General features: G+C 42.9%; 3 protein-coding genes across 3 annotated transcripts in view; 2 read left to right on the plus strand and 1 right to left on the minus strand.

The window, feature by feature from the left end:
- LOC114240740 (zinc carboxypeptidase) overlaps window positions 1–1,075 on the plus strand; it is a 6,896-nt gene extending 5,821 nt beyond the window's left edge. Inside the window, exon 8 of the mRNA XM_028171400.2 lies at window positions 85–1,075. Within this exon, the coding sequence (XP_028027201.2) occupies window positions 85–194 (110 nt within the window). The 3' untranslated portion in view covers window positions 195–1,075. The remainder of the gene's footprint in view (window positions 1–84) is intronic.
- Window positions 378–20,539, minus strand: LOC114240723 (thioredoxin domain-containing protein 11). Its single transcript, XM_089734365.1, has 12 exons — window positions 20,064–20,539; window positions 19,768–19,978; window positions 15,009–15,132; window positions 14,424–14,530; window positions 13,079–13,276; window positions 12,354–12,563; window positions 11,386–11,852; window positions 7,177–7,483; window positions 5,998–6,234; window positions 4,314–4,504; window positions 3,143–3,281; window positions 378–793 (listed from the first exon to the last, which is right to left on the minus strand). The coding sequence occupies exons 1-12, from the start codon at window positions 20,270–20,272 to the stop codon at window positions 491–493; spliced, it is 2,703 nt and encodes a 900-aa protein (XP_089590491.1). The 5' UTR covers window positions 20,273–20,539; the 3' UTR covers window positions 378–490.
- Window positions 20,540–20,977: 438 nt separating this feature from the next.
- LOC149501130 (uncharacterized) lies at window positions 20,978–22,671 on the plus strand. Its single transcript, XM_089734233.1, has one exon. It carries the CDS (start codon window positions 21,250–21,252, stop codon window positions 22,654–22,656), a length of 1,407 nt encoding a protein of 468 aa, XP_089590359.1. The 5' UTR covers window positions 20,978–21,249; the 3' UTR covers window positions 22,657–22,671.
- The last annotated feature ends 5,315 nt before the right edge of the window (window positions 22,672–27,986 follow it).

Here is a 27,986-nt window from a genome sequence, read left to right on the forward strand (position 1 = left end):
GAAATTTTTGGGAAGACTATTGCTATAGAAAATAGTATACTCTCACTCCTGTATTAAATTATATTATTGGTATTTTTTTCACAGAAACATACGTTAGGAAGTCGATAACGACCATCCTGAGCGTGGTTCGTGGATGGCGGAGCAGCACCAAACAAAACACACTGTCGTTTTTCGGCAAAGACGTCGAATTCTGAACTGCCATCTTAAACACAATTAATACTCATTAATATTGAATAGAAAATATTTATTTCTTATTTATATAATAATATCCAGGCAACAAATCGCGAATTTGTATTTTTTTTATTATGAGCATACGTTAAGGTTTAACCATACGTTATTGTTGTATGTTTGAACAACAAAAAAAAAACAACAACAAATTTGGTCAACAGTTCTTGTTTAATTTCTCTCGAATGAAAAATAAATAATAGTAAACGTACATAAAACTATACGATGAGCAATTTACACTATTTACATTAATAAAAGGCCAATATCAACTGTTCAGAGCGGAGTGAGCGACGTTTCGTCTTAAAATCGTTTCATCTATTTCCCAATTTTTTGATAAAGCGACAAGTGAATCTATAAGTGACGCCTGTTTCATGCTGTTCTCGCTGAGATCAGTTATGTGGATCAGGTTAATCTTCAATGAGACTTGATGTAAGTGCTGTAATCTTTTAAAGAGCGCCCCCTTCAGCAGTTCGTTCACAGTTCGCCGCCAGTACTTCAAGTTCCTTCCGATCAATGCGGTTATGTGTTCCCTGATTTCCTTCAGACACTTGTTCTTTTCTATGTTAGTCTGCAACAATAAATTTACCATAATATAAATATTTTTTTCTTTTTTTCTTTGATGGTTGGACGAGCTCACAGCCCGCCTGGTGTTGTGGTTACTGGAGCCCATAGACACCTACAACGTAAATGCCGCCACCCACCTTGAGATATGAGTTCTAAGGTCTCAGTATAGTTACAACGGCTGCCCCGCCCTTCAAACCGAAACGCATTACTGCTTCACGGCAGAAACAGGCAGAGTGGCGGTACCTACCCGTGCGGACTCACAAGAGGTCCTACCACCAGTAAATATTATACGTAAGTTTCGTTATCAATGTTTCCGAACTAGCCTGTGCAAAATAGTGTTCTGGGGATATTCTTGAGATTATCGGGAGTAGAGTGCATCCCTACAGTGTGCTTAGTACGAGTTTTTTAATGTTCTCGATAGCGTAAAAGTTAGCCCAATTTTGTTTGCAGTTGGAACAGCGCCCCTAGCGGCAAACGTACGCAAACGATCCCATTCGATACAAATATGAGTTAACTTTTACGCTATCGAGAACGTTAAAAAACTCGCACTAACCACACTGGCTACAACTTGAACCGCTGCATTCATCGACAATTTATTTATTTATTGCTTAGATAGGTGGACGAGCTCACGGCCCTACTTGTATTAAGTGGTTACCAAATCCCATAGACATATACAACGTAAATGCCGTCACCTACCTTGTGACAAAAATTCTCAGTTTTAACAGTAGTGTACCGTGTCTTGTAAATCATCGTTTTTGTCAATCAAACAATACGAGATTATGTCGTTTTTTTAAGCGCCTTTATGGCAAACCTGGTGTTTATTGGACCATAGACATTACCGTGTAAATGCCACCACAGACTCGCGATGAGCGCGAAGGCATACAACATTGACTATTACAGCTGTCCTACCCTTTAAACTGGAATGCACAATTACTGCGCGGCAGAAATATGCTAGATCAGTGTTTCCCAGACTTTTTTGTGCCCTAACCCACTGTACCATTCCAAAAAAAATTATACATAATTTTTAACATTAAACAATTGATTTGTTCACTTAAGAAACATGAATTACATGTTTTAAGAGAAATCACTACGAAATTGTTATCAAAACTCAGTAAGTGATATTTCAAAACATAATAAAAAACTGAAATTGAAATCAAAAATAATTATAATACAGATTTTTATATTAATTTAGTGCGATTGTCCTCCTTAATTATCAAATTACCCCCTTGTGGGGCGTGGGCCCCACGTTGGAAGACACCGGGCTAAATAGTACATACACGTGCGGGATAAGTTTTTTATTTTACCGTGGGCAGGTGTAGAGGTCAGAGGTCATCCAAACTATTTTTGTTGCGAAGTTACTTTGTGTAACAGTTTGACCAAATAGTTTTTATTCCAATGCAATAAATGACCTTTTGTCGTAAAGAGCGCGTTGATATTCACAGCTTAATAATCACCACCGTATCATGCATAGGTAATCTAGATCCGAATAATCATTTAATTCAGAAAGTGATATTTTTATTCTACGTACAATGTTATCGTAAAGTCTTCATCAATTAGGTAATACCCGTTTTTTTTTCTTTAGCATTTTTCTGTTTGAAACCAATATACACTATCGTTCATAAGTTTGGATGCACATATATTTTTTTTACAAAAAAAAAAAACGTCGCCGACACTATGTTGTAAAAATTGTATTAAAATATTTTGACGAAATACGTGTTTTGTGACTTAATCTATAGGCTGTTTTTTATATGCCATGGTTAAGTTTATTGAATTTCGACTTGCAACCTAGCCCATAGACAAAACCCACTGAGTTTCTCGCCGAATCTTTTCAGTGAGTCGCGTTTCCAATCCGGTGGTAGATTCTGCGAAGTACTGCTCTTGCTAGGGTTAGTGTTAGCAACGTCATCAAATTTGAGACCCGTGAGCTCACCTACTCACCCGGAGAATCTAGTATTACCCCTCGAGGTTAGTACTTAGTAGAATAGGTACGAAAAAAAAGCAAATAAGTGTATACTGAGCATTAGAGACCGATCAGCGCCGCGCCGTTGTGCGTGTGAGAAGAAACGCCACGCCCGGGCGTTCATTGATTCGAGCATCAGCTGTTTTTGATTTTGTTTTTCATAGCTGTTTTTTTTTTTGTAAAGTAATTTATTTTTTATGAAACTATCATTTCATTTAGCTGCACTGACATGATGGAGCGTGAATAATGCTAATAAAAAGTTTTAAAATATGTTTTTTTATTTTATTTAAATCTGGATCGATCTTTTTCCTTGCCATCATCGAAAGGTGTCGTTAGTACTATCGTCTGTCTTCGTTTTCGTTAGCGGTCTCCTAACATCCAGTATATACTTACAGCGACGGCTGCGCAGAGCGCTAGTGCGAGTCGCGCGTGTATGGGGGCGGGGCGCGTCCGCAGCGCCAGTGCGGCGACACCGCCCGCGCACACCCGCTGTGTTGCGGGATACACCGCGCTCTCTGCCTCTACTCTGTTGCTGTAACAAAATCGCAGTTTAACTTAGTCTTTATTTGTTATAGACAAAATGATTAAATTTTCTAAATTTGTGGGTTATGAAAATTTACAAAATCCTTCATTAAAAATAAAATATAGGATAGGTAAGTAATATGTTACTGCCATCTAGAGGAGCAATGAGAAACTAATCGAAGCGAAGCCTAGTGGCAGACGCCCGTGATTTTTTTTGTTAAGTGCTTGGGTTGCTTATTTGTAACAAATTTATGTGTATTATCTATGGTGAGCGCGGCGGTCCTGCGCAGGTGACTTTTTGGCGGGAACGCGAGGAGCGAAGCTGTGTGAATTATTTTATTTGGTCTATTATAGTTTCTTCAAGTTTAAATGTGTAATAACGGTGGTTTATTAACTGTTTAGAATTTGTGAAAGTGCACAATTGTGGGAAAATGAAACAAAGCCGCTAAACATATCTTCTCGGGATCCTCCAAAAAGTCCACTGAAAAAGTCTCAGTAAATTACCACCATTTTACTGAAATTATATTTCAGCACATATCATCTCATTTGTAAATTTAATTCGTTTTTAATCATGTATATTATGTCGCGATTAGTTTCCTTCGTTTTTTATTATTTATAAACTGTAAAAAATTAAAACGGCGAATTGTAAAATTCTTATTACTTAACGCTGGCTAATGCACAAACCATGCCGGAGCCAAAACATAAAGAAGAAGAACTTTAACACTTAGGAGTAAGATCTTTATCGCGACTCCAAATGGATCCGTACCGTATATATGGATAAATTTTTGTCCGTCTGTCTGTCTGTTTGTTCCGGCTAATCTCTGGAACGGGTGGACCGATTTTGACGGGACTTTCACTGACAGGTAGCTGATGATATAAGGAGTAACTTGGGCTACATTTTTTAGACTAGCTTCGCCCTGTCGCGTCACCCGCGGTACGACAATAATCGCGGGTAACATCGCGGGAATCAACTATTCAATAATAAAATTTCATGTTTCCGAAGCGAAGCGACGAGGGCGGGTCGCTAGTTAATAATACGCACCTGTCGGCGGAGAACACGAATATAGTGGGGTATTTGTCGACGGTGTAGTGGTAGGGCAGGTCGTGCCGCAGCGCGTCCAGGCGGGCGGCGCGCGCGGCCAGCCCGCACGCACGCAGCAGCCGCACGCCCTCCGCAACGACGCGGCTCGTCACCGCACCGCACGCGCCGCCGCAGATCGCCACCACCGTCACCTGTGCAGGTTTTTTTAAAGAGTTTTATGACCTGGTAACTAAGACCTTTAGGTCAAGTCCTATTTTAATTTGAATGAAAAAAAATTTTATATGACTATACTTGAGACCTTAGAACTTATGTCTCAAGGTGGGTGGCGCATCTACGTTGTAGATGTCTATCGGCTCCAGTCACCACTTAACACCAGGTGTGCTGTGAGCCACCCACCACCCATCTAAGCAATTAAAAAAATTAAAGTAAATTGGTGGTCATTTACTGATACTTTTTCAGTGGTCTTTTTGGAGAATCCCGAGTAGTTACGTTCAGCGGTTTTGTTTAATTTTCCCACATTTTTGCACTTTCACAGATACTAAACAGTTAATAAACCACCGTTATTACACATTTAAGCCTAAAGAAACACTAAATAGACGAAACAAAACAAATCACACAACTTCACTCCTCGCGTTCCCGCCAAAAAGTCAACTGCGCAGGATCGCCGCGCTCACCATAGATAATACACATAAATTAGTTATAGATAAGCAACTCAAGCACTCAACAAAAATTTTTACGGGCGTCGGACACTAGGTGGCTTCGCTTCGATTAGTTTCTCATTGCTCCTGTAGATGGCAGTAACATATTACTTACCTATCATATATTTTATTTTTAATGAAGGATTTTGTAAATTTTCATAACCCACAAATTGAGAAAATTTAATCATTTTGTCTATAACAAATAAAGACTTGTATGATTATTATTTTTCTGTGTTTAGTTGTACAATAATTAAGTGCCTTAACTTAAACAACATATAAGTTTAGGGGTATCCACAACAAGATGTCGATAGTTTTCATACAAAAAAAAATTGTCATAAAGTATCGCAGTTTCAGGGCTCACATACGGACGCACACTAAGCGATAACACGCGCGTGTACTCGTATCAAACGAGTAACGGTACCGCCAATACAATCCCGCGGGTACACGGTGCCCGAGTATCCGATAGTAGAATGCATCGTGAGCCTCCAATCGTGGGTATCGTTATCCTGCCTATTTCTACAGCGAAACACACAAAGCATACAAGAGACTAAATAATTAACTACTAGAGAACCCGCAGTAGTCGAAATTCGACTATAATTAATTGGAATTGTAAGTTTGTACACTATTATGATTTTATTTTATACTTCTATAACCATAAATTTCGCCAAGAATACACTATAAAAAATATTATCAAAAACAAATAATATTTAATCTATTCTCAATTTGACAACAGACGTCAAGAACAAAAGTTTGACAATAAGTAGTATGCATGCGTGTGTGCGTCAAATACATGGTATGTGTGTGTCATGTTTTCTTTATTGATTTAATGTATCTTATATGCTTTATTTTAAAAAAATATTAGCATTGTGCACTTCTTCTCTATATTCTCTATAAGTGTGAAAAATTTCATACTCCTCCGTCCGCGCAATTTTCGTAAAAAGGGATACAAAGTTTTTGCTTCACGAATTAATATATAGATTACTTACAGTTCCCGGTTCCCGGATAATCCTCCGGAACGTTCTGGTGCTGAGATTTATAATTTCAATGGTCTTTTCGTGTGATTTATTTTCATTCGAAGCATTCGACTCGAAGTAGTGCGTGTGCGCTGCATCGTCCACGTGCGTACGCAGGGAGCGCTTCAACCGTTTGTGCGTGAAGTTCGCTATGAAGTCTCTTATTGATTTCGCATTGTAGTCTTCCGACAGGACGTATTGGCTTTCGTGCTATGGAAAGATCAATTGAATATGCAATTTCGAAAAGGGCATATCTCACAAATATAAAACATCTAATTAAATATATATACTGACGTTTAAGATAATAATTCCAGTAATTTTCAATTTCTAATTGCTAAAACTAAAATGTATCTCAAAAGTTAATATTTTAAATTTTACACTGCTTTGGAAAATAATCAGTTTTTTTATTTCCTGAACATTTTACATTTTCAGAAATGTGCCCTTTTCAAAATTGCATATTCAATTAATTAGCATATTATTTGACTTCAAGTCTTATATTACCGGGCCCGCCGCTGGGCGTTTCACCGCCGCCCCTTTTTTACCCTCCTGCTTACCCTACTAGACTCTTAAGAGGGGAAGTTGATGTCGGATAAATTATCGACTTGAAAATTCCGCCCTATGTGGTGCGTTTCCATCCCCGGCGGGCCTGGATATTACATTTAATAACAATATGGTCCTATTTTTGCAGCAAAACAATTGTGCATTAACGTTTGAATGGTGTTTTACAATAAATATCCTTCATAGACACAGCCTACTGAGTTTCTCGCCGGATCTTCTCAGTGGGACGCGATTCTGATACGGTGGTAGATTCTGTGAAGCACCTTGCTAGGGCTAATGTTAGACTTAGTGCTCCCAGGTTGAGCCCCGTGAGCTTGCCTATTCGTCCAGACATAGCTGGAATAGCCTCTTAGATTTTTTTTATTGCCCTTGTAGGCAGACGAACATACGGCCCACCTGATAGTGAGTGGTTACCGTCGCCCATGGACTTCAGCAATGCCCGGGGCAGAGCCAAGCTCCCGCTACTTACAAGAGAATAGGTAGGGAAAAAAGTACGATCTCAAGTTGAGTATTTCTAACAACGGAGTCGAAGAAAATAATTTATATAGGACCTTATCAAATATTGTATAAAAACCTTACTAGGAATATATATACCTTACTATCTAATATAACGGCCGAAGTCATGTCCTTTTTATTCGTTATGTTCACGCCGAGCGATTCGGCGAAATGATGATTTCGTATGCTGTCAACAGCCAATATGTACAGGCTAAAGTTATTCGCGCACGACATTCCTTCTATACGAGTTACGTTACGTTCTTCCTCGGGATCCATTGAGAAATATAATGGCGGACTGTGACCGTTCGCAAACTTCATTAATCTACAGAAATGTTTCACGTTGTCTTGTACGAGATTTTCTGGCGATAAAGGATCATCTTCGTCCGGGAGCATTGATGTTGGTGCTCTGAAATTTAAATGTGCCTTTTACTGGTGGTAGGACCTCTTGTGAGTCCGCACGGGTAGGTACCACCGCCCTGCCTATTTCTGCCGTGAAGCAGTAATGCGTTTTGGTTTGAAGGGTCGGGCAGCCGTTGTAACTATACTGAGACCTTAGAACTTATGTCTTAAGGTGTGTGGCGCATTTACGTTGTAGATGTCTATGGGCTCCAGTAACCACTTAACACCAGGTGAGCTGTGAGCTCGTCCACACATATAACCAATAAAAAAAAAATATTTACAGTAATGCAGTAATCTGTGTCTCACATATAATTGAATATTTATAATATTTCTGCCACGAAGCAGTCTTACCGTTCCGGTTTGAAAGATAGGACAACGATTATCTAATACAGTTCAGACTCGTGCCTCCTGTCTGAAGGTGGGTAGAGATTCCGTGTTGGACTCCGGATTACCTTCAAGCACGGGGAATTACAGTAAAGGACAATGCCCATTTTCTATGGGCGTTTGGGCCCCTAAAAAAAGTTGTCGGGTGATGATGATTTTAACTTAATTTGATAGACAAAGAAATATCGTTTCATATTCAGAAAACGATTTTTATATTCTCACCCAGGTTTAAGAGAAATTGTTTTTTTCTGCAACTAAAATTAAGTTGTTAATTGTTTTCTTCGAAATCAATAATCGCTCTCATCATTATTTACGGTATTAAATAAGTTAATTGTGGTTAATGTTGCTAGAAATAAGCCCTTACATACATTTTATTATTATTATATCCTCATAATAATAATAAAATGAAATGAAATCCGGAAGCCGGCAACGATATTGTTGTTGTTGTTTTTAAATTCGCCAACAAGCAGGCAAAGAGCGTAGCCTATACAGCCTAGTCTGTCATAGTTATATTTTTTATGTTAATAAAAATCCGGTGTATTTCTTTTTATTGCTTTTTGGGAGTTTTGACGTCAACTTGATGAATAGCACATTGAGTGAGCGTGAATTTCCGCAAACAGTCACGGCTATGTTAGCCACAGTTTTATTCCAATGCCTCAATAATCGTGAACAACGATTATTGACATTTAATACACAAAACAACACCCAATTTGTATATTATACAACACAATAAGCTATTAAAAAAACATAAAATAAAACTTCAAGTGACGCTTCACTCGGGTTGCTGCCAAAACTCTCTGATCATATATAATAAGAATAGAATAATGGTAGGCCATTGAGATTTTTACTAATGGAATCATTAATATCTAAAAATATTAAATAATTCATGGTCTTAAGTAATAATTATTATTACAATACATAAATATTGAATTGAACAATAATAAACTAAAAAGTCTGTGAATTATAACCATTAGCATTTTTTATTATTTGTTGTTCAAGTCACAGACAACTCTTTCGTTTGTCAGCATATAAGTTTACTACAGGGTGGCCCATAAGTCCTTTGATATGAAAAAAAAATTATTAAAATAAAACTAATTACATTATGAATTAAATTTTTATTTACATAAAAAGCTTAAAAAACGGGAATTATTTTTTGAAAATAACATCTCCTAAATGTAATCCGTTGCGATCACGGCACTCTTGCAAACGACGTCTAAAATTGTCGATGACTGCGCGGCACGTCACTGCTGAAATGCTTGTCATTTCTCTGCGGATGTTTTCTTTTAGGGCCTCAATTGACCGCGGGTTTGTGTCGTATACTTTAGCCTTAAGGTAGCCCCACAAAAAAAAATCCATCGGGGTCAGATCTGGACTACGTGGAGGCCAGGAAATGTCTCCTCTCTTAGAGATAACTTTGCCAGGAAAAAGTTGACGGATAACGGGCATAGCAGTGTTAGAGGTGTGAGAAGTGGCCCCATCCTGTTGAAACCACGTCCTGGCATTAAAGCCTGAAAAGTTTTGCAATTCTGGTATGAAAAACTCTTCGATCATAGCCACATATCGCTCCGACGTAACAGTAACTGCGCGCCCTCTGCCATCCTCAAAGAAGTAAGGCCCTAGGATACCATGGGCTGACATAGCGGCCCAAACAGTCACTTTCGGACTATGTAAGGGCTTCTGATGCTTAAGTTTTGGATTGATGGGGCTCCAATAGCGGCAATTTTGTTTACTAACATGCCCGTTAAGATGGAAATGAGCCTCGTCAGAGAACATTATGTTATTGAAGGAAGTAAACCGATTCAACATTTCATTCGCATAATTTTGTCTTTGAATACCGTCAGTTTCCTTTAATTCTTGAACCAACTGAATTTTGTAAGGGTGCATATGTAAATCTTTCTTCAAAATCCGTTGTAACGATGTCCTGGATACGTTTAATGCTCTGGCGCGCTTACGAGTTGACTGTGTCGGATTTTCGCGAATAGACTGTGTCACTGTGTCTATGTTTTGTTCCGTACGTGACGTCCTTGGGCGACCCAACCGCGGTTTATCTAACGTCGAACCGGTCTCCTCGAACTTAGCAACCCAGTTCTTAATCGTTTGAAGAGTTGGAGTGTCGTCAAAGTTGTGTAAACCTTTGTGTTCTCGAAATTTACGCCGCGCAACGGTTGCCGAATTGTCGTTTTTATAAAACTCGCGCACACAAAACGCACGGTCCGCTCCGGTAAAACGCTCCATCGCGACTAAATTCCCAGAAACCGAAGTTACTCCCCCCGCTTCCCCTGCACCGCTCACGCGCGCCCTGTTCGTTTTATTCAAATTTTACTTTTCAAAGGACTTATGGGCCACCCTGTATAAGGCTGTATGGGCTAATTTTCCCTTTGTCTATTGGCGAATTTAAAAACTATGGCACTCAGTTTTGGGATGTTATCAAATAAGTGATGTATATTTTTGTAAAACAATGCAAGGGTGAAAGAAATGTTGATACATAAACTAAACAACATGAAAAAATAAGGCATAGTTTTTCAAGTACAAATAGTTTTGTCATGAAGTTGGCCCACTTTTGGGCATTGTCCTTTACATAAATAAATAAATATAAGATTTAAAAATTTCATATATTTTTTGTATGCTATAGTATGCTATCAACACACTATATATTTTTGTGCACTGGATTTATGGCACAATTATACCCCTAATGGATCGTCGAGAATATAATTACTAATGTGTTGCCTTTCGATTTGAAGGGTGGGGCAACCGTAACTATACTGAGGCCTTAGAACTCATATCTCAAGGTGGGTGGCGGCATTTACAGTATAGATGTCTATGGGCTCCGGTAACCACTTAGCCCCAGGTGGGCTGTGAGCTTGTGTACCCATCTAAGCAAAAAAAAGGTTGCTGTATATTATATAACACAAGCTGACCCGGCAAACGTTATTTTGCCATATGTAAGATTTCTAGGAAATTTCTAGTGTAGAAATTTAAAAAAAAACCTTATTCAACCGCATATTACCTCATTATAACAAAAAAAATATATCCAAAAAATAAAAAATAAATATTAGGGTGGACAACCATTATCACTTAGGGATATGAAAAATAGATAGTAGCCGATTCTCAGAGGTACTGAACATGCATATGAAATTTCATAAAAATCGGTCAAACCGTTTCAGAGGAGTATGGTAAATAACATTGTAACACGAGAATTTTATAGCCCACTGAGTTTCTCGCCGGATCTTCTCAGTGGGTCGCGTTTCCGATCTGGTGGTAGATTCTGCGAAGCACTGCTCTTGCTAGGGTTCGTGTTAGGTCGTCGTCAGGTTTGAGCCCCGTGAGCTCACCTACTAGCCACGGTTACGCTGGAATAGCCGCTCCAGGCTACCAGCTTAGGTAGGAAAAAAAAAAGAAAGAGAATTTTATATATAATATAAAAGCAAAAAGTTTTATATTTATAACTAAATAATACTTATGAGATTTATGATATTATTAAAACTGTTCAAATTTTTTTTTTTTTACTTAGTATTTAATACTTACCGCTCTAGGTTTTCGTCTATTTCTTCTTCACAATTAAAAATATCTTCGTTCGACTGACACTGTTCGTGGGTTCCGTAGAAACTTTTGTCTGCCGTCGACATCATGCTCGGACTGCACTCGTGCAACATTCCCAACGAGCTAAACAAGTGGTGATCGTCGCCGCTGTTCGCAGCTTTCGTAATATCAAGACCGCGTTTACCGAGGAAACTGAATGCGTTCCCTTTCTGGGGATTTAGCGTTGTATTCGTCCATGGATACTTGTAGTTATGCGATTGGATGTCCTTCCGGTAGTAGCTATTCGATTTTATTAAGCGTTTCTTAAATTTGTAATCGTCACAAAATTTCGTAAAGTTTTTCTGCTGATATAAAATACGTTGTATATGTTGTAGTTTAATTAGTTCCGTTGTCCATGAACCGCTGTAGTTTCTGTTGTTGCAGTTGTAATATTCCATGGCGACCTCGCGTAACTGTAATACGATGACAAATAATATCATTGTCAATCAGAATTTCGATAACATACTTAAATAGAGATGCGTTTTCTTTTTCTTTTATTGCTTATATGGGTGGACGAGCTCACAGCCCACCTGGTGTTAAGTGGTTACTGGAGCCCATAGACATCTACGACGTAAATGGGCCACCCACCTTGAGATATAAGTTGTAAGGTCTCAGTATAGTTGCAACGGTTGCCCCACCCTTCAAACCGAAACGCATTACTGCTTCACGGCAGAAATAGGCAGGGCGGTGGTACCTACCCGTGCGGACTCACAAGAGATCCTACCACCAGTAATATTTAAGAATATTAATTTAATCTTCAAAATATATAATGAAGTACAACATTAAATTAATATTTTAAAAACAACTTCTACTGTTTACATCAGCATTCATTTTACAACTTTATGTAACACTTGTATCCACACAGACTGTATGGATACTTAAAAAATGACTTTGTTCGCAATATTATAACTCACCAAAGCATATGAGGGCTGCTGTTCATACAAAGGATTCATTGGAGTAAACAATATCAAAATCGGATTTCCATCAACATATCTTCCGAAACTGAACGACTTCTTCCACATGGGAATAATTCTCGCGACTGGTTGTGCAAAATTCTCCAATACCCAATTCATGAGACTTGATTCATTCCATACTTGAATATTAGCATCTTCCGAAATGTATTCCTAGAAAATCCATTACAAAATATTATGAGGCCGTCAGCGCAAAAGTGGCCTGAGCCTACCTTAGTTAGTATGGAGATATAGAAATTTAAATCTACTTTTGCATTGCTTCGTAGGCAAAGCAATACGCGCAAAAATTAATTTTTATAAAGCCATCTGTTATCTATCGCTAAAACTAGGGATAAGCTGGCTTTGCATCAAAATTTATTATGTTTTCAAATAAATTGCAATAGGTGTATATGTATAAGCACGAATATGAAAAATTTTAGGTTAGGCCATTTTTGCGCTGACGGTCTCATATTCATTTACTATGCATTACATATGCATATACTAAATATGCATTTTACTTTATAGCTTTCTGATTAGTTACTTTAAGTACCTACATAGGATCATAATTGATAGTCGAATATTGAGAAGATGGTGCAAACAATACATATATGCATACTCGCATACGTAATTTGTAATGAGTGTCAAATAATATATTTAAAATATTAAATTGCATCTATATATTTTTTTACCTTTGTATCATTCCACAACATCAACCGTGCATTAGGAACGATATCTACACCAAGATCGGCCGATAGATCTTCAGATGTTACCGCTGCAAAGCATATTTCTCCTACAGTATCATATTCCCGAATTTTAAGGGCAACATTGTACCATATGTTGTAATATTTTGATGTATCTGCTAATGGAGTGTAGCCCACTGCTACTGCCTGTAAAAAACTTTTTATCGTGTTTTATTGTCCTACAAAACAACAGTCAAACCATAATAACCACCTGTAGTTTGGAATTGGTCAATTAACCTCATAAATTTTATTGTTATTTTAACAGTTCACTTGTAACTGTTTTTTTATTTTTAATTACTTTTTGCATACACTGTATAAATAAGTAAAAAAGTTAAATTTTACGAACAAAATGCGACCGAAATCAGATTAAAATAGAATATAGAAGATGAGAATATTATTGGTTATGTTATTGTTATAATATTATTGGTTCATAATATTATTGGTTATGTTATTGTTATAATATTATTGGTTCATAATATTATTGGTTATATTATTAATAGCTTCTTTTTTTTCCACAGGAGAAAATCGCAGGATACCCACCCGCGCGGCAGGTAGCGTATGTGGCAGTAAAAACTAAAAACTCCTGCCGCTGACAGCCAGCGCCCTACCCCGGACCGGGCCGAAGCCCAATCTGGGTTATTGAGACGGCGGGACAGGGTTGACGCAGAGCATATTACATCCATCCCGCCGATCTTTATTAGTTATATCTCAAGGAGGGTGGCGCATTTACGTTGTAGATGTCTATGGGCTCTAGTAACCACTTAACACCAGGTGGGCTGTGAGCTCGTCCACCCTTCTAAGCAATAAAAAAAAAGTTTAACAATTTTTAGGTTTAGTAGTCAACTTTATTTACTAGTCAGTAGTTACTTATTTAGGCCCTAAAGCAGGACTGGACAATATTATCTCTTCAAGACATAAATTATATCAAGAAATTTAATTACTGAAGTATTTAAATCGAAATGAATATGAATAGTTCAATTTTACTATTTTTATAACCTAAGTCCTATCAGTCACAAAATCCTACCCTACAAAATGAAAGACAGTGAGCAGATAAGGTCAAGTCTCATGGAATTTTATAAGGTTACCAAAGCGTAAATAAGGGAACCCCCGTTGAGAGATAAGGTTGAAGACTTAACTAAACTAGTAAAACATTTACCAGCCACCAACCTACCAACGGTAGATGCTGAGGCCAGGATCCAATGGCTTCTGTGCTTTTCACATAAAATAAAGCATGTATCCTTGTTTAAAATTTCAACAATTACAAACTCATCAATGAAATAAAATATATACCTACATCACACATAGACAATAAATTAATTAAGTCTTGGGTTGATGACACTCTCTTTAGGGGCTTCATTATTAATTCTAAAAAGTTCAACATGCTGTATGTATCTTTTGGCCCTGAAATCAAAACATTATTTTTAGAACAAAACAAAGACGTTATTTTCTAGAATCTTAAATAAATTTTAATTTGAAATAGTTTTAGTTACTTATTATTATTAGTTACACAACACAGAAAGGACTATGCAGTAAGAAAAAGTGGCTCATTGACATCAGAATCTAAATGCGAACACTATGACACTATGCCGAAAATTCTGCAGCATTATTTTAATCGCAAGAGCCTGACCACAAGATTGCTCACCACTGAAATAATCTGAAGTGGTGCCAAACTGTGCATTTTCCTAAGCTGCCCTACCACCAGTTATGTAATGAGAAGTTGGAGAGAGCTAGTTTAGTATTACTATTATAAATACATGGACAGGGAGAAAGTAGTTACACTAGCTCAAGATTAGAATTGCTTTTCTACATTTTCTGATTAGCAACTGAACAATCTATAAATATAATGTAAGAACCTCCGGCCTAAAACTATCTTACTTGCCTTTATAAAATATCCCTTTGGTGTTTACAGTATACACAATTAAAATGGGCCATGATGGTATCTTATTGTGTAACAGCCTGCATTCACTACCAGGATTCCAACAGTTGATTGCAGCAAAATGTACCTTAAACACAAACGTAGTAAAGATAGATGATAGAGATTTTTTTGGATACTAATAATTCATTTTGACAAAATTGCAAATCTGTAATGTAAGATTAAAAATCCAAAATAAAAAATTTAAAACATGAAAAAGTTCACATGCCACCAATTTCACATTAATTATATTATGTTGGATAAGTACTGTACTAAGTATTATCAATATTACATAAAGATTTAGGAATTGATAGAGGACTAACAGAGTTGGGCTTGGGTGACCATTTTAGACCTTTTTTTAAGAGGAGGGATTACCGGTGACCCGGAGATACAGGATTTGCTAACAGCTGCCTAAGTACCTCAAGAGGATAACTAACAACTCAAGGGCAGCTGTTTCGCGAATGAATCTGCTACCGGATCGGAATTGCGACTCCCTGAGATAGCATGTGCAACCCAACCTATACCGTGTCTGCCGAGTTCTCGCCAGATCTTTACTGGTGGTAGGTGGATCTCTTGTGAGTCCGCACATGTAGGTACCACCACCCTGCCTATTTCAGCCGTGAAGCAGTAATGCATTTTTCTTCCTCTCTTTTCTTTAACTTTCTTATAAGCACACAGGCTTAAAAATAAATTATGGCAAATAAAAAATAAAATAAAATAAAATAAAATTATATGCAGGCAATAAAAGTGACCATTTTTTTGTTGCAATGTACACTACCCCCACTACACCAAAACCTTGTCAATTTACGTGCTGCTGACTATACCCGATTAATTTCTAATGACATTTAGTCATTTGACATTTAGTTATTGGGGGGTTGGTGCTTCCCGCTTCCGTAGGTTTAACCCGCGATTCCCTACAAGTGACCCCTGGGTGGTGCTAAACGGGAGCCGAAAACATAACCGGTGGTAGGACTTAGTCCGACTGGCTGGCGACCACCCTCCAACTAGAGTCCGCCGCCAAATAGCCTAGCTGTGTTCCGGCGTGTGGGTTGGAGAGCCAGTTCTATCCCTTCCCTTTCCCCTTCCTTGTTGGGGGTGAGTCTTGGTTACGCCTGGAACTTGCGGAGCAGACGTGCGTGCAAACTCGCGGGGCGTGATTGTTTGACGGGGGTATAGGGAGACCCAGTGAAACGGTATCCGCTGCCGCCCGCCGGTCAGTAGGGGACCTGAACCCGGGTGTCTCTACTAAACTCCGCCCCGGGAAGCTGTCCCGCCAACCGGTGTAAAATTCTGTCGTGCGGTCGTCGTGCCGGAGTCGGAGACCGGAGTGGATCCCGGCGATCGCACGCAGAGTGGACTGGGGGCCCTTCCATGCCCTGCGTCAGTCTCTCACGCAACCCGTGGTCGAGCACGTACTATGTTCCGCGCTTCATTCAGATGTTGCCTCGATCTCGCCTCTAACATCCTACCTCTCCTAATCCTACTCTCCCGAAATATAACAACTTAATTAATGAAGTCGAAAAAAAAGAAAAGGGTTTTACAGGCGGCTCCCCATTCCACATTTAATGTGGATTTCAGCAATGTCAGGGGCCTACATAGCAACCTTGACGCCGTACACCACCACCTTGAGACGGCGCAGCCTGCCCTGCTTTTTTTAACGGAGACGCAGATATCTGCTCCGGATGATACCTCATACCTTGAATACCCCGGCTACGTATTGGAGCACAACTTCCTGCGTAAAGCCGGGGTGTGCGTATTCGTCCGGGCTGATGTCTGTTGTCGCCGTCTTCGGGGCCTCGAACAACGGGACCTGTCCCTCTTGTGGCTGCGCGTAGATCACGGGGGCCGTAGCCGAATCTACGCGTGCCTGTACAGGTCCCACAGCAGTGATGCAGGTTCAGCTCTGTTTGAGCATGTGCAAGAGGGGACTAACCGCGTGCTTGAGCAGTACCCATCTGCGGAGGTGGTGGTTCTTGGAGACTTTAACGCTCACCACCAAGAGTGGTTGGGGTCCAGAACCACTGACCTCCCGGGTCGGACTGCCTACGATTTCGCCTTGGCCTACGGCTTCTCCCAGCTGGTGACACAGCCCACCCGTGTCCCAGATATCGAGGGGCACGAGCCTTCTTTGTTGGACCTTCTGCTGACCACAGATCCGGCCGGATACAGTGTGGTGGTCGACGCTCCGCTTGGATCGTCTGATCACTGCCTTATTCGTGCTGCCGTTCCACTCTCTCGTCCTGATCGTCGAACGACGACCGGGTATCGAAGAGTTTGGCGGTATATGTCAGCAGATTGGGATGGATTGCGTGAATTTTACGCATCCTACCCATGGGGGCGGTTCTGCTTTTCCTCTGCTGATCCTGACGTCTGTGCGGACCGTCTTAAAGACGTGGTGCTCCAGGGGATGGAATTGTTTATTCCCTCCTCTGAAGTGCCCGTTGGGGGTCGCAGCAGACCCTGGTATAACAATGCCAGCAGGGATGCTGCACACCTCAAGCGGTCCGCATACGTGGCATGGGATAATGCCAGGAGACGTCAGGACCCTAACATCTCAGAGGAAAGGCGGAAATATAACGCCGCTTCCAGGTCCTACAAGAAGGTTATTGCCAAGGCGAAGTCGGAGCACGTTGCTAGAATTGGCGAGCGACTGAAGAGCTATCCCTCTGGGAGCCGTGCTTTTTGGTCGCTCGCCAAAGCTGCAGAAGGAAACTTTTGCAGGTCTAGTCTCCCACCACTACGCAAGTCCGATGACAGTCTGGCCCATAGTGCGAAAGAGAAGGCTGACCTTCTGGTCAAACTCTTCGCCTCGAACTCGACTGTGGACGACGGGGGTGCCACACCACCGAACATCCTCCGGTGTGATAGTTCCCTGCCAGAGATCTGCTTTACACAGTGTGCAGTCAGGCGGGAACTCCGACTCCTGGACGTCCATAAGTCGAGCGGGCCAGACGGCATCCCTGCAGTGGTTCTGAAAACGTGCGCCCCTGAGCTGACGCCTGCGCTAACGCGTTTGTATCGCCTCTCTTATTGCACTAACAGGGTTCCGTCTTCATGGAAGACTGCCCACGTCCACCCTATCCCCAAGAAGGGTGACCGGTCGGACCCATCGAGCTATAGGCCTATCGCGATAACTTCCTTGCTTTCCAAGGTGATGGAGCGAATAATTAATATACAACTCCTGAAGTATCTGGAGGATCGCCAGCTGATCAGTGACCGACAGTACGGTTTCCGTCACGGTCGCTCAGCTGGCGATCTTCTTGTATACCTCACTCACAGGTGGGCTGAAGCCTTGGAAAGCAAGGGCGAGGCTCTTGCTGTGAGCCTTGATATCGCGAAGGCCTTCGACAGGGTCTGGCATAGGGCACTTCTATCGAAGTTACCATCTTACGGAATCCCCGAGGGTCTCTGCAAGTGGATCGCTAGCTTTTTGGATGGGCGGAGCATCACGGTCGTTGTAGACGGTGACTGTTCTGATACCATGACCATTAACGCTGGCGTTCCACAAGGTTCGGTGCTCTCCCCCACGCTTTTCATCCTGTATATCAATGACATGCTGTCTATTGATGGCATGCATTGCTATGCAGATGACAGCACGGGGGATGCGCGATATATCGGCCATCAGAGTCTCTCTCGGAGCGTGGTGCAAGAGAGACGATCAAAACTTGTGTCTGAAGTGGAGAACTCTCTGGGGCGAGTCTCCGAATGGGGTGAATTGAACTTGGTTCAATTCAACCCGATAAAGACACAAGTTTGCGCGTTCACTGCGAAGAAGGACCCCTTTGTCATGGCGCCGCAATTCCAAGGAGTATCCCTGCAACCTTCCGAGAGTATCGGGATACTTGGGGTCGACATTTCGAGCGATGTCCAGTTTCGGAGTCATTTGGAAGGCAAAGCCAAGTTGGCGTCCAAAATGCTGGGAGTCCTCAACAGAGCGAAGCGGTACTTCACGCCTGGACAAAGACTTTTGCTTTATAAAGCACAAGTCCGGCCTCGCATGGAGTGCTGCTCCCATCTCTGGGCTGGGGCTCCCAAATACCAGCTTCTTCCATTTGACTCCATACAGAGGAGGGCCGTTCGGATTGTCGATAATCCCATTCTCTCGGATCGTTTGGAGCCTCTGGGTCTGCGGAGGGACTTCGGTTCCCTCTGTATTTTGTACCGTATGTTCCATGGGGAGTGCTCTGAGGAATTGTTCGAGATGATACCAGCATCTCGTTTTTACCATCGCACCGCCCGCCACCGGAGTAGAGTTCATCCATACTACCTGGAGCCACTGCGGTCATCCACAGTGCGTTTCCAGAGATATTTTTTGCCACGTACCATCCGGCTATGGAATGAGCTCCCCTCCACGGTGTTTCCCGAGCGCTATGACATGTCCTTCTTCAAACGAGGCTTGTGGAGAGTATTAAGCGGTAGGCAGCGGCTTGGCTCTGCCCCTGGCATTGCTGAAGTCCATGGGCGACGGTAACCACTCACCATCAGGTGGGCCGTATGCCCGTCTGCCTACCAAGGCAATAAAAAAAAAAAAAAAAAAAATTTAGTAAAATTAGACAGTTCCAGATAAGATAGTGGAGTGAGAGCCCAATCAATCTTATGAGTCCTTACAAAGAGTCAAAAATAATCATAGTCATCCTTTTGTAATGAATAGGTGGCACTTTACCTTACCTCCCTGTAAATGGTTTAGTCTCAGTTTTATTTATTTATTAGGAAGTTAAAAACTTACTCTGTGTTTTAAGACCATAGCCGTTTTTTCAAACTCTCCCCTTACATATTGAGATTCAGCATCCCAAGGAGCATAATACATAACAAACGAAACATCTACATTATTGACTTTGTTAATGGCACTGCTCAACTCCCCTTTGTACCAGTCAGTAACAACAGACTCTGGTCCAAAGAATTTATATGCCTGTGGGTGCTTGGACACTTTTGTAGATCTGTAATAAATAATTGATTTAATTCAATGAACTTTTAAATATGTTACATCTTTTTGCAATTTATTAAATGAGGTGCGAAACTTACGTATTATGCAAAGCTCCATAAGTAGTAAGCGCAAGGGTGACGCAGAATACCATCTCTTTGAGTAACATATTTAATGTTAACTCCCTGTTATTTTGTTGTAATGAAACTTGCGAATTTTCGGAAGAGTTTTGTGCATCGCTATCCGTACTATGTTTCTCTGATAGTGACGTGACCTGTGTAATATCTTCAGTATTCGCCGTTGGAAACATTACACGTCATTCAATAACAAACCTTCGAGATACTATTACGAATAAAATGCTCAGATAACTACTATGTTTGTATGTAACTTTTAAATCTAAAAAAGCAGTGCACGCCAAAAATGGAAGCATTATCATTTCATAAAATCACGAGTAACATTTACTATCAGTGGTTATAATATTAGTACATAATGTTTAGTTTTTTGGAATTTTGTAAATATTTCAAGCTTCGTTTGCAGCTGATACAATTTCAACTTTCAATGTCATAGTACTTATGTCAAAGTGATGTTTTTGGGCTATCGATCTAAGAAGGCAAAAGAGAGCTCAATCATACAATAGGCTATTTGTATTAAAAAGCTGAACAGTTGAAAAGTGACGCATTTAATAAGAATATAAGCTAATTTCACTATATCAAAGTTGTGTATTATAAATTATAGCATATGTTGGAGTTTGAATATAAATGTAATGGCAGACAACACTTGACACATGATTATTAGAATTATTTTAAATGTTTAAAAAACAGATGATTGTCTTCTCGTAAGAAAAAGTTAGAACTTCTAATCTAGACATGATCAAAGAAACATGTCAGAGTTTTATAAAAATATAAAGTTAATAATTTTATAATGGTGTAACAGTGTCCAAACTATCTGCAATATAATTATAATGAAGCAGTGTGTTTTTAAAATAGCCCCTCATCAACCTACAGAACCCAATCCCCTCAAAGATCATTGGGCGTTTTTTACCCGCTTTTTTTAAAGTCGCGAACATAAACCAAAACACTTTTAAATCATAGTGCTTCCAATCATATTTAATATTATGTGGTTATTTTAATTCATAACAATGGGAAAATGGAAATAAAAGTAAAATGAAATTCATATTTTAAGTTGACTATTTGTCCTAATTACTAAATTGGATTGGAACGAGGAACTCAGTTGGACTTCGAAAATGTTGAGGAGATAGATGACAATGAACTACATTTTTATACGGGTATGGATAAAATTCAATTCAATAATATTTTGAATCAAACATCTTCTCTACGTGATAGAACCAACAGTTCTGCTACTGTTTTGGGACTGTATTTAGTTAAAATAAGAACAGGTGAACCAGACGAGCGTATAGCTTCTATGTTTAATATGTCGAGAAGAACATTGGAACGAAAACTAAAAATAGCTCGAGAATGTTTATCTGAAGAGTTTGTTCCCCGCCATCTGGGTTTGGATCACATGACGAGAGAAGATGTAGTAGCTCGCAACTTAACCATCCCGAGTCATATTTTTGGAGGTAACCAGAATGAACCTGCGGCCATTCTTGTGTGTGATGGAACATACATATACGTGCAAAAAAGCTCCAACTTCCTTTTTCAGAGAAGAACGTATAGCCTGCACAAATTCCGCAACTTAATAAAACCCTTTTTAATTGTATGCACAGACGGCTATATTGTAGACGTATTAGGCCCGTATCCAGCTATTACTACGGATGCCGAAATAATGCGTCACATGATGGAGGAGGAAGTTTGGTATTGGTTTCTGAACGCCAACGATATTTTCATATTGGACCGCGGCTTTAGAGACTCTATCCCTGCCATCGAAGAGCATGGATATGATGCACATATGCCGCCAACAAGGACGAGAGGAGAGCAGTTGAGCACAGTAGATGCAAATAAATCACGTCTAATCACTATGTGTCGTTGGGTGGTAGAGACTATTAATGGTCGCTTTAAAAAAGACTTCAAAATATTCCGCCATGTTTATTTTAATGTAGCGCTTACAAATATGATGACTGATTTTAAAATAACTGCAGCACTTATCAATGCCACTTATCAGCCATATAGAGATAACGCTCATGCCGCAGAGTTTATAAATATAATAAATGAGAATATAAATAGAGAAAATGAATTGGCTGATTACGTGATTCGAAACAACTTAAACAGGCAAAGAGTTGCATTCACGCCGATAGAGGCAAACAATCCCGAATTAAGAGATTTTCCACAATTAACTTACGACGAGCTATTTTTATTTACCTTGGGAATATACCATTTGAAATTGGCCAAATCTTATTGCCATGAACACATGCGGCCAAACGGAGTGTATATAATGGAATTATACCATCGCAGAGAGTTGGTAGAAAATAAAATATTAATACGAGGCAGAATACAGTCTCGTCACATAAGAGCAAAACGCTATTATACATATATACTAATAAATCCGGCATTGCAAGGAAGACAAAGCCTCGAAGGGTATTACTGTTCCTGTATACACGGCCGCCGCACTGTAGGGAGTTGCGCGCACATCGCCAGTGTGGTATACTTTTTATCTTGGGCTATATATCAAGAAGAATTTCACGCACCTGCGGCGTTTTTAGACGAAACTCTTGTAGATTTGGATGCGGCAGAATAAAAGTAAAGAGAAAAACATGTTTTTTTTATTCCTTTTTTCCTCTTGAATTATTGCACAAAAAAGTAAAAAAAAATATATTTTTTTAATGTCCAGTTTCTCCTTATTCCCACGGCTCACAGATATGGGACCTATACCATTGTAAACTAGATTCAATTGCCTATCCACCAGACCTAATTTCATTTTTGTTCGCTGTAGGTAAGTGTCCCATACAAAGGTGCCCGATGTCCTTTAACCGTCCAACAACATATTATACCATATATGGTTAAAGTCCCTGACTTTCACCAAAGGGAAGGTAGATTTTCATACATTGAATTTCGTTTTATTTTCTTTAATAGAGGTAGCTCTGACTAGTCTGTAATGGTTTAATAATAGTATTGATGTGCCTTTGGAAAACATACAGCATTGTATTATGAAGAAGCAGTGTGTACTTAGCTTAAATTCCTTGTCTATGTCCAACCATAGACAGTCAATTTAGTTCCATCTTTAGCCGCTAGGTGCTGCCAGCAAGTATAAAGGAAGTGCAGCCATCTTTGATCTTCATTTTCTCAATTCCGTTTGCAACGCTGTCGAGTCCGGACGTGTTTTCTCGAATTATTGTCGCTGCCGTCGCGAACTTGTGTTTTGGTTTACACGACATTGTCGCTGTCGCGTCGATCGCGACTTTGTTGTGAATTCCTGACGCACGGGCGCTGGCGTAGCGACCTTGGGTCGAAAAAACATTTCGAATTCGTTTGTTCTGCATTCGAAAACGCCAAATTCACATTCATTCACTCATTTCATTATTAAATTTATTTATCTATCCGTCGTGCAAAACAGTCTTTTTAAAGACTAAAAACCCCGCTGCGATCACCGCTTGTTGTGGCACTCACAACCCAGTGGGGTCCCCACCTTCCCAAACTCTCCACCCCAATCCCAGCTGACTGCCGTTTTCACGGCATAGGCATCCCCCCCCTGCAAATCACTGCTGGCAAGTACAGCGCAGGGGGTATAAATCCCACTCAGGGGACTCGCCTTTCGGCGAGTTTGCTTTAAGTCCCGGGGACGCCCCCCCCGGGCACACACTCACCATGAGTGACGCCAATGGCGCGCTCTTTTTTAAGTTCGTCCGCGACTTTTGTCCGGACATAATAGCAAGATTTGAAGCCTACAAGGCCGGCCTTGACGCGCCGGCACTCCGCGACTCTCCGTTGTCGCCCCCCGCGCCGGTACCTCGCGACTCGCCGATGTCGCCCCCCACCCCCGCGCCCGCGTCGATCGCGTCCTCCGTAGCGGTAAGCTCCGGCTCCGACTCCGAGTCGGAAATGGAGTACGAGTCCGCCGCGAGTCCCCTACCGGGAACCTCGGAAGGGTTCACCACCGTCGCGCGCGGGAAAAAACGCGCCCGCGCCGTGGAACCGTCCGCGGCGCCCAAACAACCTACCGGAATCCCCTCGCCGCGCAACCCCGTCGCCGCGCCCCGGGCCCGCGCCCGTTCGAAAAGTTCCCGCGCCGCCGCCGGTCATCCTGCGGGAAAAGTCTTCTTGGGATCGCGTGTCCCTGGCCCTTAAGGCCCAAAAGATCAATGTCGTCCATGCGAGGAATATCCCGCATGGAATTCAGATCAAGGTGGAAACATCCGACGACCATAGGTCGTTGACCGCTTACCTCCGCAAGGAACGCATAGGTTATCATACCTATGCGCTCCAGGAGGAGCGCGAACTCCGCGTCGTAGTACGCGGAGTCCCTAAAGAGCTCGACGTCGAGCAAATTAAGAATGACCTGGTAGGTCAGTCCTACCCCGTCATAAGCGTGCACCGGATGCACAGCGGGCGCGACAAATTCGCGTATGATATGGTGCTCGTAGCACTGGAAGCCACACCGGAGGGCAAGAAAATTGCCTCATGTCTCCGCACCGTGTGCGGCCTATCGGGGGTCACCGTAGAGGCCCCCTACAAACGCGGCACTCCCGGGCAGTGCCACCGTTGCCAGTTATATGGCCACTCCGCGCGTAACTGCAACGCGCGACCGCGTTGCGTGAAGTGTTTAGACGATCACGCGACCACCGATTGCTCGCGAGTAAAGGAGACAGCGACGGAGCCGCCGAGCTGTGTACTCTGCCGCAAGCAGGGACACACGGCTAACTACCGTGGATGCCCCAAGGCTCCACGGAAGCGCCCGGCAAACGCGCCCCCTAAAACCACTGGCCCAAAGACTTCGGCGCCCCGCGCGCCGAAACCGGCTTTCGTACCGGCTCCGGTGCCCACCGTCTCCGCGTGGGCGAAACCGTTGCCGTTCACGAAGGCAGGAACGACACCGGCACCCCAACCGCGGTACGCGCCGCAACCTCTACTCGCGCCGCGCCCCGCCCCCGCGCCCGCGCCCGGTCCCGCGCCTCGCCCCGGCCCCGCGCACTCAAACGACTTCACAATTATTCGCGACTACATCGCCGCGATAAATATTGACCGCATGCGTGCATTCGCCGACGCCATGCGCAGAGCAGTCACGGCCGAAGACCGCCTAAACGCGACGTTCGAGTACATCGACGTCATCGAGTCCGTCCAGCGCACGCTGGTTTGATTACCGGTAATCAATGGCGTGCAACGCGAGATTAAAACCCCATTCTTTGAAGTTAGCATTCTACAATGCTAACGGACTCGCGCGTCAGCGCGACCAGGTTTATGAGTTTCTACGTGACAATCTCATCGACATCCTTCTGGTGCAGGAGACCTTCCTAAAGCCCTCGCGTCGCGACCCCAAAGTCGCGAATTACGTCATGGTTAGGAATGACAGACTCTCCACCCGCAAGGGCGGGACTGTCATTTACTATAGGAGGGCCCTGCACTGCGTCCCTCTCGATACTCCCTCGCTCTTACATATCGAGGCGTCAGTGTGCCGCATCGCGCTGACGGGACACCAGCCGATCGTCATCGCATCCGTATATCTCCCTCCTGACAAACCCCTCCTGAGCAGTGACCTCGAGACACTGCTCGGTATGGGGGACGCGGTCATTCTGGCAGGCGATTTAAATTGCCACCACACTAGGTGGAACTGCCATAGTACGAATGTGAACGGTAGGCGTCTCGACGCGTTCATAGACGACCTCACATTCGAAATATTCAACCCCCCGACCCCCACGTGCTATCCGTACAACGCCGCGCGTCGTCCGAGCACAATAGATCTGGCACTGCTGAGGAACGTAACTCTGCGCTTGCGCTCCATCGAGGCAATGTCAGAACTCGACTCAGACCACCGACCTGTCGTCATGCAGCTCGGTCGCCCCCTCAACCGCGAACCAGATACGAGGACCATGGTGGATTGGAAGAAGCTAGGCACGTGCTTAGCTGACACCGCTCCACCAATCCTCCCTTGCGGCCCGGATTCAACTCCATCCCCCGAGGACACCGTCGAATCCATAAACATCTTCACTGATCACGTCTCGACGGCGATCACAAGATCTTCAAAGCAAGTCGATGTGGAGGATAGCTTCCACCGCATCAGACTTTCCCCCGATCTTAGGGACCTCGTAAGAGTTAGGAACGCGGCAATCCGGGCCTACGATCGATATCCCACGGATTCAAACCGGACTCGGATGCGTCGCTTACAGCGGGAGGTCAAATCCCGCTTGAGCGACGCCCGAAACGAAAACTGGGACAGTTATTTAAAAGAACTCGCGCCCACTCACCAAGCATACTGGCGACTAGCTAGGACCCTCAAGTCCGAAACTATCGTCACTATGCCGCCTCTCGTACGCCCCTCAGGCCAACCACCGGCTTACTATGACGATGACAAGGCAGAGTTGCTGGCCGATGCACTGCAAGAACAGTGCACCACCAGCACTCAACACGCGGACCCCGAACACACCGAGTTCGTCGACAGGGAGGTCGAGCGCAGAGCTTCCCTGCCGCCCTCGGACGCGTTACCCCCCATTACCACTTCCGAGGTTAAGGAGGCGATCGATAGCCTACAACCACGGAAAGCTCCCGGCTCCGACGGCATCCGCAACCGCGCGCTAAAACTGTTACCAGCCCAACTGATAACGATGTTGGCCACGATATTAAATGCTGCTATGACGAACTGCATCTTTCCCGCGGCGTGGAAAGAAGCGGACGTTATCGGCATACACAAGCCGGGCAAACCGAATAACGAAACCGCGAGTTACCGCCCCATCAGTCTCCTCCCGGCGATAGGCAAATTATACGAACGGCTCCTTCGTAAACGCCTCTGGGACTTTGTATCCGCGAACAAAATTCTGATAGACGAGCAGTTTGGATTCCGCGCCAGACACTCGTGCGTCCATCAAGTGCACCGCCTCACGGAGCACATCTTACTAGGGCTGAACAGGCGAAAACCCATTCCGACAGGAGCCCTCTTCTTCGATATAGCGAAGGCGTTCGACAAAGTCTGGCACAACGGTTTGATATACAAACTGTATAACATGGGAGTGCCAGACAGACTCGTGCTCATCATACGAGACTACTTGTCGAACCGTTCGTTCCGATATCGAGTCGAGGGAACGCGTTCCCGGCCCCGTCACGTCACAGCCGGAGTCCCGCAAGGCTCCGCCCTCTCCCCGTTACTATTCAGTTTGTATATCAACGATATACCCCGGTCTCCGGAGACCCATCTGGCGCTCTTCGCCGATGACACCGCCATCTACTACTCGTGTAGGAAGAAGGCGTTGCTTCATCGACGACTTCAGACCGCAGCTACCACCATGGGACAGTGGTTCCGGAAGTGGCGCATCGACATTAACCCCACGAAAAGCACAGCGGTGCTCTTCAAAAGGGGTCGCCCTCCGAACACCACGCTGAGCATCCCCCTTCCGACTAGGCGCGTCAATACCCCCGCCCCCGCCGTTCGCCCAATCACGATGTTCGACCAGCCCATACCGTGGGCCCCGAAGGTCAAATATTTAGGCGTCACCCTCGACAGTAGGATGACATTCCGCCCCCACATCAAGACGGTACGCGATCGTGCCGCCTTCATTCTAGGACGTCTCTACCCGATGATATGTAGGCGAAGTAAAATGTCCCTTAGAAATAAGGTGACACTCTACAAAACTTGCATACGCCCCGTCATGACCTATGCAAGTGTAGTGTTCGCTCACGCGGCCCGCATACACTTAAAATCCTTCCAAATTATTCAATCCCGTTTTTGCAGGATAGCCGTCGGAGCCCCGTGGTTCGTCAGGAACGTCGACCTCCATGACGACCTGGACTTAGAGTCCATCAGTAAGTATCTACAGTCGGCGTCCATGCGCCACTTCGATAAAGCGGCACGACACGAGAACCCTCTCATCGTGGCCGCCGGTAACTACATTCCCGATCCTGCGGACAGAATGGAAAGCAGTC

The sequence above is a fragment of the Bombyx mandarina genome, chromosome 17, assembly GCF_030267445.1.
Source record: "Bombyx mandarina strain Sakado chromosome 17, ASM3026744v2".
In the NCBI taxonomy this organism is placed as follows: domain Eukaryota; kingdom Metazoa; phylum Arthropoda; class Insecta; order Lepidoptera; family Bombycidae; genus Bombyx; species Bombyx mandarina.